Source organism: Muntiacus reevesi, chromosome 2 (assembly GCF_963930625.1).
Source record: "Muntiacus reevesi chromosome 2, mMunRee1.1, whole genome shotgun sequence".
Taxonomy (NCBI): domain Eukaryota; kingdom Metazoa; phylum Chordata; class Mammalia; order Artiodactyla; family Cervidae; genus Muntiacus; species Muntiacus reevesi.
In genome coordinates, this window is record NC_089250.1 from 223,862,803 (window position 1) to 223,876,067 (window position 13,265).

General features: G+C 44.4%; 1 protein-coding gene across 2 annotated transcripts in view; it reads right to left on the reverse strand.

Moving 5' to 3' along the window:
* MBTPS1 (membrane bound transcription factor peptidase, site 1) overlaps window positions 1-13,265 on the reverse strand; it is a 44,452-nt gene that overhangs the window by 27,556 nt on the left and 3,631 nt on the right. For both annotated transcript variants that reach the window (XM_065925104.1, XM_065925105.1), the window contains exons 2-6: window positions 7,175-7,657; window positions 6,189-6,446; window positions 3,220-3,423; window positions 1,553-1,663; window positions 1,042-1,151 (exon numbers count right to left, since the gene is read on the reverse strand). In XM_065925104.1, the coding sequence (XP_065781176.1) occupies window positions 1,042-1,151; window positions 1,553-1,663; window positions 3,220-3,423; window positions 6,189-6,446; window positions 7,175-7,337 (846 nt within the window). In that variant the 5' untranslated portion in view covers window positions 7,338-7,657. The remainder of the gene's footprint in view (window positions 1-1,041; window positions 1,152-1,552; window positions 1,664-3,219; window positions 3,424-6,188; window positions 6,447-7,174; window positions 7,658-13,265) is intronic.

A 13,265-nucleotide genomic window follows, 5' to 3' on the forward strand; every position in this document is an offset into this window, starting at 1 on the left:
TCATAGCTTCCTCACAAAAGTTAAATTACTTTATGTACCACCATTCAGGTGCTTTATAAAACACAAAATTAAATAGAGTAGAAAATAATAGACTGAAACAATGGAGTAAAGTGCTGGAGGGAATAAAAAGACTTTAAATCCAGAATTTGATGCTCAGTTAAAATAGTTTTTTGAGAATAAAGATCTTTTCAGATAAACTATACCTGAGAGAAATCAAAGCTAACAGACTACATTACAAGCAATACTAAAGGCATCTCTTCATGCTGAATGGAAATTACATGATGTAGAAACTTAGATCCACAGGTAAAAATAAAGAGCATTAGAAATTAAAAACATGTGAATAAACACAAAATGTTTAAAAAAAACTGTAGAAAGAGAATATGATTCAGAATTATGTTTTTTAAAGGCTTTTAAACAAGACAATACAGTTACATTTGCTTGAATATGCAAAAGAAATTCTAGGAGGAAAGGATATAAGAAGAAAAGAAACCATCTCATGGGGGACATGGGGAAGTGAGGTAAAAACCTGCTTGATGGGAGGGTTGGGAGAATTATCCCTGTGTGCCCTGGATGTTTGTGAACTATGTATTACCCGGGCAAAAATTAGACTTTAACAATAAATAAATAACCAGGACCCTCCATCTTTTCAGTAATGTTTCCAAATGCAGAGGGAGGGAGCAAACTTCCAAATCCTCGTGACCCAACATGATGCTGGGTGCTGGGCACACAGCGACCCTCAAGGCGGTCAGTCCAGGAAAGCAGCAAGAACACAAACATGGATTATTCTCAAGTGCAAGTCTGCCCAAGGCGTGGTGGGCAGGAGAAACGGGAGGTCAAGGAACACCCCTGGAGCAGGGTCTTGGGTTCCGGTGAGGCTGGTGGAGGGGGTGGCGGGAGGAGGGCAAAGCCACTTGTGGGGCCGGGAGATGCTCAGCATCACGGACGTGCACTGCCTTTAAACCAGCACTTCTCTTCTGGAGTTTCGACTTTTCACCTTTTAAAACCAATTCTTTAAGTTTCAGGGGCCCTCAAAACACATACCTGGTTGTTGGTAAAGACTCTGAAAATATGAAGTTCTGCATCGGGAGCAAATCCCTGGCACTCTCTCATGCTGGCTATCACGCCTGCCACGAACGTGCCGTGGCCCAGCCCTGCCGTCCAAAAGGAAAAAGGCATGAAGCACGGCTGATAATGTGGGCCATCGATTCAAAGAGACTCGTTCTCCAAGTCCAAGACAGAGTCTCCAGTGCCTCTCCAGGGCCTCCACTCAGAGCCTGCACCTCACCAGCCCCACCTCGGGGGCCAGCAGGTTCTGCTCCCCTCGAACAGCAAGGATTCCTCCCACCAGGAAACCCCCCTCCTCAGTTACCTCCCAACCTCCTGAAATAATTAGAAAAGCTTCTGCCAAAGGCACAAAGCAAGTTGAATTTGTCCGAATAACTATCATATATAGACTATTTAATCATTTAGAGAAAAACCCCCTCAGCTGATGAAAGGGAGGATGGGAGCAACCAGAAAGGTCCCTCAGGCCCTCAGGTCCCCAGCCACCCACCGTCATCCAGCGTTCGCTCATTGGTCCAGTTGGTTCTCTCCTTCACGTTTTTGAAGTGGGGGTGCTTCTCACTTAGCCCAGTGTCAAACACAGCAACCCTTACGTTAGTGCCTTATTCCAAGAAGAGAGCAGAATCGTGTTCAGAGAAACCACTGTTCTGGATTTTTGTCTATAAAATACGTTCCTCGTTGGGACCCACACAGAACACCAAGGGACCCAGGGCAAAGCCCACCCACAGAATGCACACAGCAGGGAGATGCCCAGGGCCTGGCTGAGCCGAGGCCAGAGAGAGGGGACAGCTGAGAATGGCCGCCACCAGCTGCTAAGGAAGACCCACGGACACACAGGAGGTCCCTCTGGCCACCCCTCAACTGTCACCGCACCTGGGGGTGAAACCACCACCCCCATATCCTCCACCCAAGATGGCCTGTCCTCTTCAGGCCATTTTCTCCAGGCTCCTTTCCCCTTAAAGGGGCCTGGTAGTGCAGAGCACCACAAGGCCCTCACTCTTGGGGCAGGGGGGCAGCTCCTCCTCCTGACGAGGACTCAGTGCTGTTTATTCATGACAACAACTCTGCAGACAGGAGCTTTCACCTACACGCAGGGAAAACCACACTTAAAGGAAAACCACTATACCACACACTTTCCTATAATAACAAGTCTATTTCAGATACTGGCCAAAAGCTATGTGCTCCAATGTGAAATATGATTGATACTGTCAGATCAAGAAATTCTAGAAAATATGTAGAGAAAAAAATACAAGATACTCATATGATTTAAAAGCTAACAGAAGCCTTGATACATAAATATCTTTCCAGTAAAAGAGTTGTGTTCACATATCAATATTACATTAAATAATCAATTACAATGAAATAACCATTAAAGTATATCATTTCGTTTTTCAAAATGCACACACAATACTAAAAAACAGCTAGCTTGGGGGAAATAAAAAATGCTTTTCTGATGATTAGAGAATTTCTGTTTTCTGAAGCTTTTGCCCTAAAAAGGCAAACCAAAAGGAAATCATCATTTAATAAAATGTCAGTTTCCTGAGTGTTAACTCTGAGCAGGGGTAAGGTCTCTGGGTCTCTAAGCCAAGGAGAAATGGAATGACACCAAGACAAACTGTGACATATGAGGGGCCAGAGACATGATTTGATGTTTAGGGTCCAAACTTCCACAGCAGTTAAAATAGGAATTTTCTGCCATGATGAATCAGTAAGAAAAAATATTTGATTGGTTGTGAGTTCTATTTTCTAAGAAATGGTCTTTAATACTGTTTCCTGTTCTGAAACAAAAGATCACAACCTCGACAATCACTTAGCCACACTGCACACAGGCCACTGCATGGGAGTCTGCCCAAACCAAGGTGACATCTCTGGATCTGACCTCCTTCCCTGGGAAATGACAGAACTCCGCTGGACCGCCAGTCAGCCCTGGCGTGGGCAGCACTGTGTCTGCCCTGAAGGAAGGAACATGCCCTGACCACCTCAGAAACAGTAAGACACAAAAAGTGACCAGGACTAGACAAAGACAGGAGCTGTCACCCACACGCAGGACAAAGAGACAGCTGAGTGCTCAACCTGCAGAAAGACAGATGCATGAGGTGGCACACCCTCAGCCACGGGTCTGGAGAGGGAGGAGGCCTTCCCGGCCCCCAGGCCCACCTGTGTAGCCCATCTGCCACAGCACGTCGGCTTGCAGCGTCTGGGCCACCTGGCGCGGGATGGCCCTGAGCAGCCGCCGACTCGAGTGTCTCCCGGTGGCATGCCAGAAGCCGGAGCCCAGGGAGAGGCTGGCCCTGCGCAAGGGCCGTGACGACTGCCACTTCTGGCTCCAGCGGGTCTCGTTACAGGGCGCACCGGGCTCAGCTGCAGGCAAGGAGAGAGAGCAGAAACTCAGGATGCGTGCCTGTCAGTGGAAACTCCTTCCACCAGGGCAGTGACCCCCTCCTGAAACCCCCCTGCGGGAGAGTGACACTCTCTCCCCTCTGCTAGAAGGAACTTCTCAACACAGTTACATTCACAGGACATTATTTAGCCACCACATTCTTTCTAAACAGTTCTTTACCTTGAATCTTCTAACCAGTAAGAGGGAGGGAACAAATGATAAAATAATCATTTCTAAAGAGGTAAAGTCAGTTTTGATACTGGAATTGAAGAAATGCTTGGTATTTCACCAACCACTTATTCTCAATGAAACCAGAAAAGGGGTGGGGGGAGGGCCGAGTGCAAGAAAACGCACTAAGCAACGGTGCAGTTTCTCTGTTTACTGCTTGATCTCAGACAGGAAGAAGCCCTGTGACCCCAGGACACCTCGCTCCAACCCTGTCCTACTGTGATCTGCTCTACGTCCTCAGCACAAGTATCTACTAGAACATCACCCTTCAAAACACAAAACACCTACAGAGGACTCGGGGAGAACTGCTGGGGGTGACATTTTACATCTTGATTTTGTTGGGGGTACCTGACTGCACTTTTATCAAGACCTGCCAAACTGTGCACTAAAAAGCATGAATTTTACCATCCACAAGCATTCATTTTTTTAATGGATGAAAAAAGTAGAAAAAACACAAGGGTGTCCCTTGACCTTTTAAAAACCATGCTATAAAGAAGAAAAAAACATATTTCAAACCCTTCTCTACAGGACCATCTGTAATACTACTGAGGTTCTGTTTCTAAAGGAAGTTGTTATCTCTCTCCTTCCAGTCTCACCAGGCTACACCCATGAAAATACGAGGACCTGGAGAAACACACAGTTGTGTCAATTCCATTAAGTGCCTATTTGCACACTGCAACTGAAACGATTCCGCACTGACTCTCCCACATTGACTCTGCCTTCAGTCAACAGCCAGGGCACTGACTGAAGGACAATATTCAAACCAAGGAGGGTCTGCCAGGCAGACCGTACTACACCTGGAGGATTGAACTCGGTTCTGGCTTTACTCGTTAGGAGCAATTTAGAGAAAATGGGACATATCTGAAAGCAAGCCATTAAAAGGGTAAGGCCAGGTCATATGAGCAGCCCCTGAAGGAACTGGTATCTATTATCCCAGAGACAAGTAACAGATACGGGACACCAAGATGTCCTCCAAATGCCTTGCAGTGCTGTCTCGTGGCAATCAGGTCAGCTCTGTCTTACAGCCCACCGAGACCAGGGGTGGGATCCAGAGTGTGACAGGTTCCGATCCAAAATAAAGCAAAGCATTCTAACAACAGAGCCACAGAAAAATGAGTTGGTTTTTTATTTTTGGCTGCACTATACAGCACACAGAATCTTAATTCCCTGACTAGGGATTGAATCTGGGCCCCAGCACTGAAAGCTCAGAGTCCTGACCAATGGACGGCCAGGGAATTCCCAAAAACGAATATTTAACATCTGCTTATAACAGCCCAAGAACTCTGCTGAGTTTTCTCCACATGCACTATTTCCTTTCACCTTCGGAAGAACTCAGCTGGGTAGCATCACCTCCATTTTCTGGATGAGCGAAGCAGAAGCTTAAAGAAAAGGTGCTCACCACAGGTACCCACAGCTCCTGACCAGAGGAAGAGATACACTATTTCCTTTCAGGGCACCCCAGCAACTGACAACCACGCTAGAGAGGGTACAGAAGGGGACCCCCAACAATGAAACTATATATACTTCCTGTGCTACCACATTCCCTAAAATATTCTGCAGCTCTTTAAAGAAAAAGGCACAAGGCATACATTTGGCTACCTGCACAGGTCTGATTTGTTTTTATCTTTGTGGATTGCTTTGAGGTGACTGCTTTTCAAAGAGAAAAAGCACCACAAAGCAAGGACTAGAGGAAAGAGCTCTGTGAAGTCAGACACCCCTGAGCTCCGCAGCTGGCACGGGAACTGGCTTGTCCCCTGGGTGTGTTTTTAAAACTCAGAGGCTCTCAGGCCTCATGTGACAAACATCTTGTTTTTCCTCTAATGAAAGAAATAATAAGTGATAACAGCTGTTACCTATTTGCTACCCCAGTTTCTGACGAACAGGGAAAAACCCTTTCCCCTTTGGTAGTATACCTGCTTTGGAAACTAGCATGTAATAATCTGCAATTGGTTATCTGAGAAGGAACTTCTCTCCACAAGCCTGTTGTAAGGACCCAGAGAGTGAGCCCTGGAGCTGAAAGGGACTCAGCAGATTCCTTCCATCCCCGCACGTGCCCGGCTTCCAGCTTCAACAAGCCATGGTGAGGCACAATGGTGCACAGTCAGGAGGGTCCGAGAAAAGCAAAATGAAACCCAAAGAAAAGGCATTTTGCCAGATGCATCCAAAATAAAAACACGCACTGAAAGACGCAAAATGCAAGCAAGGGGACTCAAAGACACCATCTTGGTTTCCGAGTGTGAAGGGGCGTCAGGGCCTCACAGCCTGAAGGCCCTGAGAGAAACCTGGTGAAAATCTCTTCCCACACAACAGAGATCACTCTTACTGCAAACTTTCGATCAGAAGCACAAAGTCTCTTTTCTGTTTTTTTTAATTCCTGCTGAGAAAGTGTTCACAGCTGATGAAAGACGGGGTGTTCACTGTACTGTTTCTCAATACTACCCTGGGTGAACACGCACACCCCCCCTGTTTCCAGTGCAGCAAAAACGCACACAGACCAGCCCTCGGGAGCAGCACTCACCCTCCGTGTACTTGAGGGAACGAAAGACTTTCCGCTGGGGTGTTACCCGCTTGATGTTCGGATGGTCTTCAAGAGTCAGCAGCCCTGCCTTCTGTTTCTCTTTTATCTGAATCACCTCAAAATCACTAGGGTAGTCACTGGATGGATTGTTTCGAGGTATAATTCTCCAGTTGTCGATTGCACTGCTCTTCAGGGCGCTTGAAATAAATGAATTTCTAGCTTTGGCCGTAAAATATCCATTGAAAGCCACAATGTACTCTGAAATCAATAACCACACACACACACACACAAAAAAAGAACTTAAGAACCTATATTATGACATCATACAAGATTATATCTAACACAAAATTTTCCTGGTAAAAGAAAACGTAATATCATAAAACCTACAGCAGAAAGAGCAGTAAACACCCTGGATGGCACTTTCCAGAGCTCGGAGCTAAAACGATCTGGATGAACCCCCCTGATCACAGGACACAGCACTCACACCAGACCCCTGACCTATTTTTCAAACACCGAATGTTGAGAGAAAGATGAGCATGTGGCAGAGAAATGCATGTAAGGTTTCAAGTAGGAAGGATGAATTCAGAGAAGTGAAGGCTCTCTTCTTCCTGGAAAGTTAACGAAACTTAGAGCAGATCATGTAAGACTCATTGCTTAGTTATTCACAACTGGTCACATAAACTTTCATCCCCTCCAAAGTACCCACCCTCACCAGCTACCATGACATCTGTCCCATGGAATTCAATTTTAGGGAAATAATTCAGAATGTCAGTTTCCTTGCTTTATATAAAATAATTAAACTGAAAAAACAAACCAGCAGAATTAATATACAAACACTATGCACTCAGCCCATTTTATATTTATTGCAGAAGAGAGGGAAATGTTTTTGGCAAAAGCTAATGTTTATAATAACTCTGAAAAAAGAAAACAAAAAAAACCCAACACACTGAGGGGCAAGTCCCTAACATTTAAAATAACATCATTACCATATTCCACAACCGTTGAGGAGAACTCCACCTTCAAATCCAGGTGGGAACAGCCAGGGCACGGGGACTTTTCAAAAGGTTTCTTTTCCAGTCTGTCGCCCAGATGCTTCTTCCCACAGAGCAAAACCACCAGCAGAAGCAGCCAGATGTTGACAAGCTTCATGGTCGTGAGTGAGTATGGTCATAAAATCGCATAAACTCAAATCGTACTTTTTTCTTCCTTGATTATAAGTTAATTTTTGTTTCAGCTAAAAGCTGAAACATTACTGATCCGCCATTTTACAGTCTTGTCCAACGTAAATAAAAGTTAAATTTCATGGCCTCTGTGGCTTGGCCTGAAACGAGGCTTTCATTTCTTTCTTCGTTTCTTCTCCATCTTGGGCCTCAGGCTGCGCTCACTCCGGCCCAGACCCCTGAGTCCTACACTCCATGTGCACCATGGAACCAAAGTCCAGCGGGGATGAGGGATCACTGTGAGCCAGTCTACAAAACAAAGCAAGCACACAAGGACATGAGCAGCGCACGGACAGAGCCATGGAGGTTTCGTGATCTCTGCAATTTGGATAAGAGGGTCTAAAAGACACACCAGCTATAAGACAAAACAAAGGCATGATGCAACCATGAAATATTTATGGGCTCATTTTAACTTAGTTACTCCTCACCCCTTTCAGGGGGAAAAGAAAGTTTTAAGACAGCTTCAAAAATAAAATAGGATAAAATAAATGAGAAAAATGGAGAAAAACAAGAATAACAAATAACCCCCAGAATAATAAGCACATTAGCCCTAAGCTAATAAATGGGAGTCATGAGTCTTTGCCCAAGTTCCTTCCCTTTGCCTCAATTTCAGATTCTTGTCTTTTCCTATCAATTGCATTTCTTTATCCCCAGGGCATTGCCCCAATCAGCACTTTAATTCCCCATGTGTATTTAATTCCCCACATGCATGGTTAGTCCCTCAGTGTGTTGGACTCTTTGCAACCCGAGGCTCCTCTGTCTATGGGATTCTCCAGGCAAGAACACTGGAGTGGGCTGCCAATTAAATTCCACCAGTTTTTCAAGTAAAAGCTTGGTACACATTCTTTTCTTTCTATATAAAAGCAACATCTAAGAACAAACTTAATTTCCATACAATTCATGTACCTACCACCCTCTAAGACACACAGTGCTCTGAAATTACTCAAACTACACTTTTTCAGGTTTTGAAATATTTTCTGCCAATTCTATGAAGAGAGCATGGAAGAGTTTTTATCGTCAGTAAATGTATTTTACCTCAAGCCGCAACTTAAAGATTTTCAACCTGCTGAATGTGTTATAAAATCAGATTATCTCTTTACTGGATGTGGTATGAGAGGACGGACAGTTGGTGAGGTAAAAGCTGTTGCTAGAGAAAAATGTGACTTGAGTATTAAATTGCATGTGAGCACAAATACCTTTCAAAATACCTGAATGGCAAGGAAAAGAGTAATTCTTCACAGTGAAGAATAGAACAGCAGTTAAAAAACAAAAAACACAGGCTGTAGAAAGTCCAGAAAGATACACTGCACAGATCACATCAGAAACATAAATAACCCAGCAGGGGGAAAACAGAGCAATGAAATAGTCCTTCCTTCCATCACTACTTGTTTCTTAGAAGAAAATATTTAGGACAAGGATTCAGCCCCTTTTTGAGAGAGGTGTGTCAAGGTGTTAGTAAATCCATTCTTCTGGCAGAAACTGGTATCTGAGAATAACAAGGGGTTTGTGGTTTCTGGGACTATTCACAAGTGCTTCTATTAGGAAAGCACTGATAAACAGGAAAATAGTGATAAAGACAGGTAAGCAGTTGGAGTATCTAAACAATCTTTGAAATAATAATTAGGACATTCATCATTATAATAGCAAGTGATATGAAAAGTAGGCCTAACTTGAACTGGAAACCAAGGCTGGTGGAACAGAGTTAATCAGATAGAAATGAAATATTAAAAGCTATTTCCATAGCAACATGGAGAATAAGAGAATGTCAATCATATAAACAATTAAAAACAACGACCAGAAGAGAAAGATGGAAGAAGAGCAACAGGAGACACCAAAGCCACCCCAAGCTGTTTTGGAGGAAGCCACCTGGCAGTGAGCGCCAAGCTCCTGTTCATACTAGGTACTCGCAGCAATGAGGTATCACAGAACACAGTGACCTGAGGCATACACCTGACTCAGCATACAGGTCAAAGAAGAGAAAGCTAGTCACAGTGACAAAGGCTCGCATGATACAGGAAATGAACTTACTGTGAAAAAGCAATTAAAAAAACAAAATACAAATAGAGCGCTACAGAATCTATGACACATTTGGACTGGATACCACACACATATTAGTGAGCCACACTAGTGAGCAAATGTGAGATTCAGTGAGTTTAGTTACATCAACTTTCATTAAACCTGTTCCAAAATAACTCACACACAGGTAAAGACAATGAACTTAAGTCAGCCTGTGGGGAGAGACAGCTGAAGCTCTCTTACAACCGAGGCAGTGCCCACACCATCACTGCGGTCACAAGACCAGCCACCGGCCACAGACCTCTGCAGCCCTGGCCTGATTGCTTTAAGATACAGCCCCCTACTCCTCCGTGGGGCTCCGAAGGCACCCCTCACCGTGTCTACGATGGCTCCTTCCACTCACTCCCCAGTGCATACCTGGAGAGCAGATTCCCCCAGCCAGGCTAGCCATCTAGTAGCAAACACACATGCAGTAACAAGCATAGATAAGCACGGAGGATGGAAACACAGACACTTAGGAAAGGAAAAACACTTTCTATAAAAGCAACAGGCTGAGGACAAGAAGGCAGGTGTTGGTGGGAGAGCCCCAGCAGCCCAGTCTGTGTGGAGTGATGGATACTGGGGTGGGGCGTGAGGCCCCGGGGTGTCAGAATCTGAGTGAGGGGTCAGCAGTGACAGGAGGACACTGACTGGGTCAATTAAATATTTTGTGGAGAATGGAGGCACCTTTCTCACCATCAGAGAAGGAAGTCTCAAACATGAAGGGAAACACTGGAATAAGCCATGCAGAATAACAATGGAATTACTTGTGTGAATGCAAGGTTTTCAACAGACAGGTCTAAAAACATACACTCGCACCAACACATGGACATGTATATCCTAGCTCTGTCTGCTGAAAGAAAGAACATGGGGGCGGCAATATTCTCATAGGAGGGAACCCCCTCACCCCACTAATGCCCAGCACTGGTTTTCTAAACACTATACTCCATTGAAAGAAACCAGGCTCCTTAGAGAGAGAGCGAGCTTCAGGCTGGGCCGGGTAAAAAGAGACAAATCTGGAACATGTGTGCCAAATGGAAAGAAGGGCTCACAGAGAGGTGGGGAGGGTCACAGGGGCCGCTGCGATCTGTGCATCAAAGTAAACGGCGAGAGTAACAGATCTTGACCCACTGAAGACAAAAGGAAAACACGAGTCCACCGTGGCATACACACAGAAAATAAACTGAAGTGTGAAGAGGATTAAGCTATTTACATGATCTCAGAATGCCTCCCAACAAAATCCTGATTTACAGAAGGAAGTAGAGGAATGCTAGGATGCAGACGCTTCATCAAATTAACCAGAGATGGGACAAACAGACCCGGGTCCACCAGCAGACGTGGTAGAAGAGCCTGGCATCTCCCAAGGGGTTCCTGCCAAAGACACACAACCTCCATCAGGTCATGAGCAAACATCAGGACCCAAACTGAGGGACATCTTTCAGAACAACTGGCCTAAAACCACCCTAAGTACTGAGGTAATGAAAACCAAGGAACGGCTGAGATTAGGCTCCAGACTGAAGGCAACTCAAGACTCTGAACTGGATCCCTTTGCTGTGAGGACGTTACTGGAACGAACAACTGGCAAAACCTGCATGGGACCAGCCTGTGATTAGATAGCGGTAGAGTATCATGACTAACTGCTGGACTCTGAAGGCTGTGTCGTGGTTATTGAAGAAGGTCCTTGCTTGCAGGAAATGCCCACTACAGTGCCTGGGGATCAAGGGCATCAGATCTGCAACTTACTTAAAAATGCAGAGAAAAAAGGGCTTGTACTATTCTTTCTCCCTTTCTGAAATGGTGGAAATGGTTTCCAAAATATACAAAAAATAAAAGGTCCTATATCTAGTCTCAGTTGCTAGGACTGCCCTCAGGAGGGTGGGAGTATGAATTTGAAAATGTAGGGGAGGAGTGGAGGCAACTTTAAGCCTCTTGCAGACTCAGTGTGTGCACAACCAGACCACGGACCTTGTCAAACAGATTTACAACCATCAACTGTCACACAGAATGACACCTGAACATCCCAAAAGATGTGCTGGGCTACTTACAGGGAAATTAAAAGTATTTCTCATTCTGAGGAATTAAGGAATTGAGATAGTAAATAGCCGATAGAATTAACCCCAGTGTCTCTATAATTTACATCATAAAAGTTAAGTAACACTTTGACAGACAAAACTGAGACAGCCAGATAAAATGAAATCAAGTTTAAGAACTCAACCTGAATACTTTCCTAGTTTGCTAGTGACTGTAAAAAACTCTTATGACCTTTTTAGAGTTGAAACTTGTCAATACGTGAATGTAAAAAACTTTTAGCCTGACAAATTCGGTCATAACAACAATGAACACATACCGAGCACTCAGCATGTGGCAGACACTATCCCACGTAATGTGCATGTATTAACTCACTCAATCCTTACAACAATCTGTCCCCACCCCACTTTCAAAAAGAAGACTGAGGTCCAGGCTGGCTCCGCACTGCCTGGAGTCACCTGGCCTCTGAGTGGGGAAGTTGGGCTGGGAACATGCGTGGTCTGGCTCCAGAGGCCACACTCTTAAGAGGAAGAGTAGTTTTCCTGAAGTCCAGAGAAGTATGAATCTGAGAGCACACAATTTATGTCCAAGGCTTTTAACTGGGGGAAAATCAGAGACCACCTAAAATGCAAAAGGGAACTAGATAAATAATTTATGTACATTATGGAATGCAATACAGCAATTTAAAATTAGGCTCCCTGGGAAGACTGAATAATGGTTCCCAAACGATGTCCACAGACCTTATGTTACTTTATACGGCTGACAGGACTCAGCAGGTGTAACTAAAAGGATGTCCTGACGGGGAAAGCATCCTGGATGGTCCATCTGGGTCCAGAGTAACGACAAGAGTCTTTATAAGAGGGAGGCAGGGGAGTGATGATGGGAGCGTGAGGCTTAAGCGATACCAGGAGGAGGTCAGGCACCAAAGACTGCAGGTACCTCTGGATGCTGGAAAAGGGATGGAAACACATGCTCCCTGGAACTTCCAGAAAGAATGAAGCTGACACCTTGACTTCGACCCAGTGAGACTGATCTCAGACTACTGACCTCCAGAACTGCAAGACAACAAATCTGTGTTGTTTTAAGCCAACAAGTGTGTAGAAATTTGTTACAGCAGCCACAGGAAGCTAACATATTTCCCAGAGAATATGGGGGAAGTGCTAATGAAATATTAAGTAAAACAGTTAATGTGATCCAAATTTTCATTTTTAAATATGTAACTATACACACCAGGGAAAAAGAACATGAAAAAAGATAACTTTGTGCAATAAAATTTGCACAGTCAGTCAAAATGTTAAAAATGTAATTTCAACTATACATATAGTTGTATACAGATCCCTTAAAAGGAATCTGCATGTGTGCGTGCTAAAACACTTCAGTCATGTCTGACTCTCTGAGATCCCATGAGCTGTAGCCCACCAGGCTCCTCTGTCCGTGGGATTCTCCAGGCAAAAATACTAGAGTGGGTTGCCAAGCTCTCCTCCAGAAAAGGAATCTATTTCCTAGGATTTGTTTTCAAAAATCTGTCTACCTTCTAACTTAAGGTTATGCTTTCAGCTAGTTCATTCTAAACAGCTTTGTCATCTGTAATATCACTTACTTACAGGGCCTGGTTAGGGTTGTCTCTGGATCTACTAACTGTTGACTGGATTTAATTTCTACAGTTTATGTAGAAGGCCTGGTTATTTTTCCACACAAAGGTACACCCTAAAAGAAGGTATTTACAACATCATGCATTTTCCATAAGTAAGTATATCTTCAATACAGGTACAAT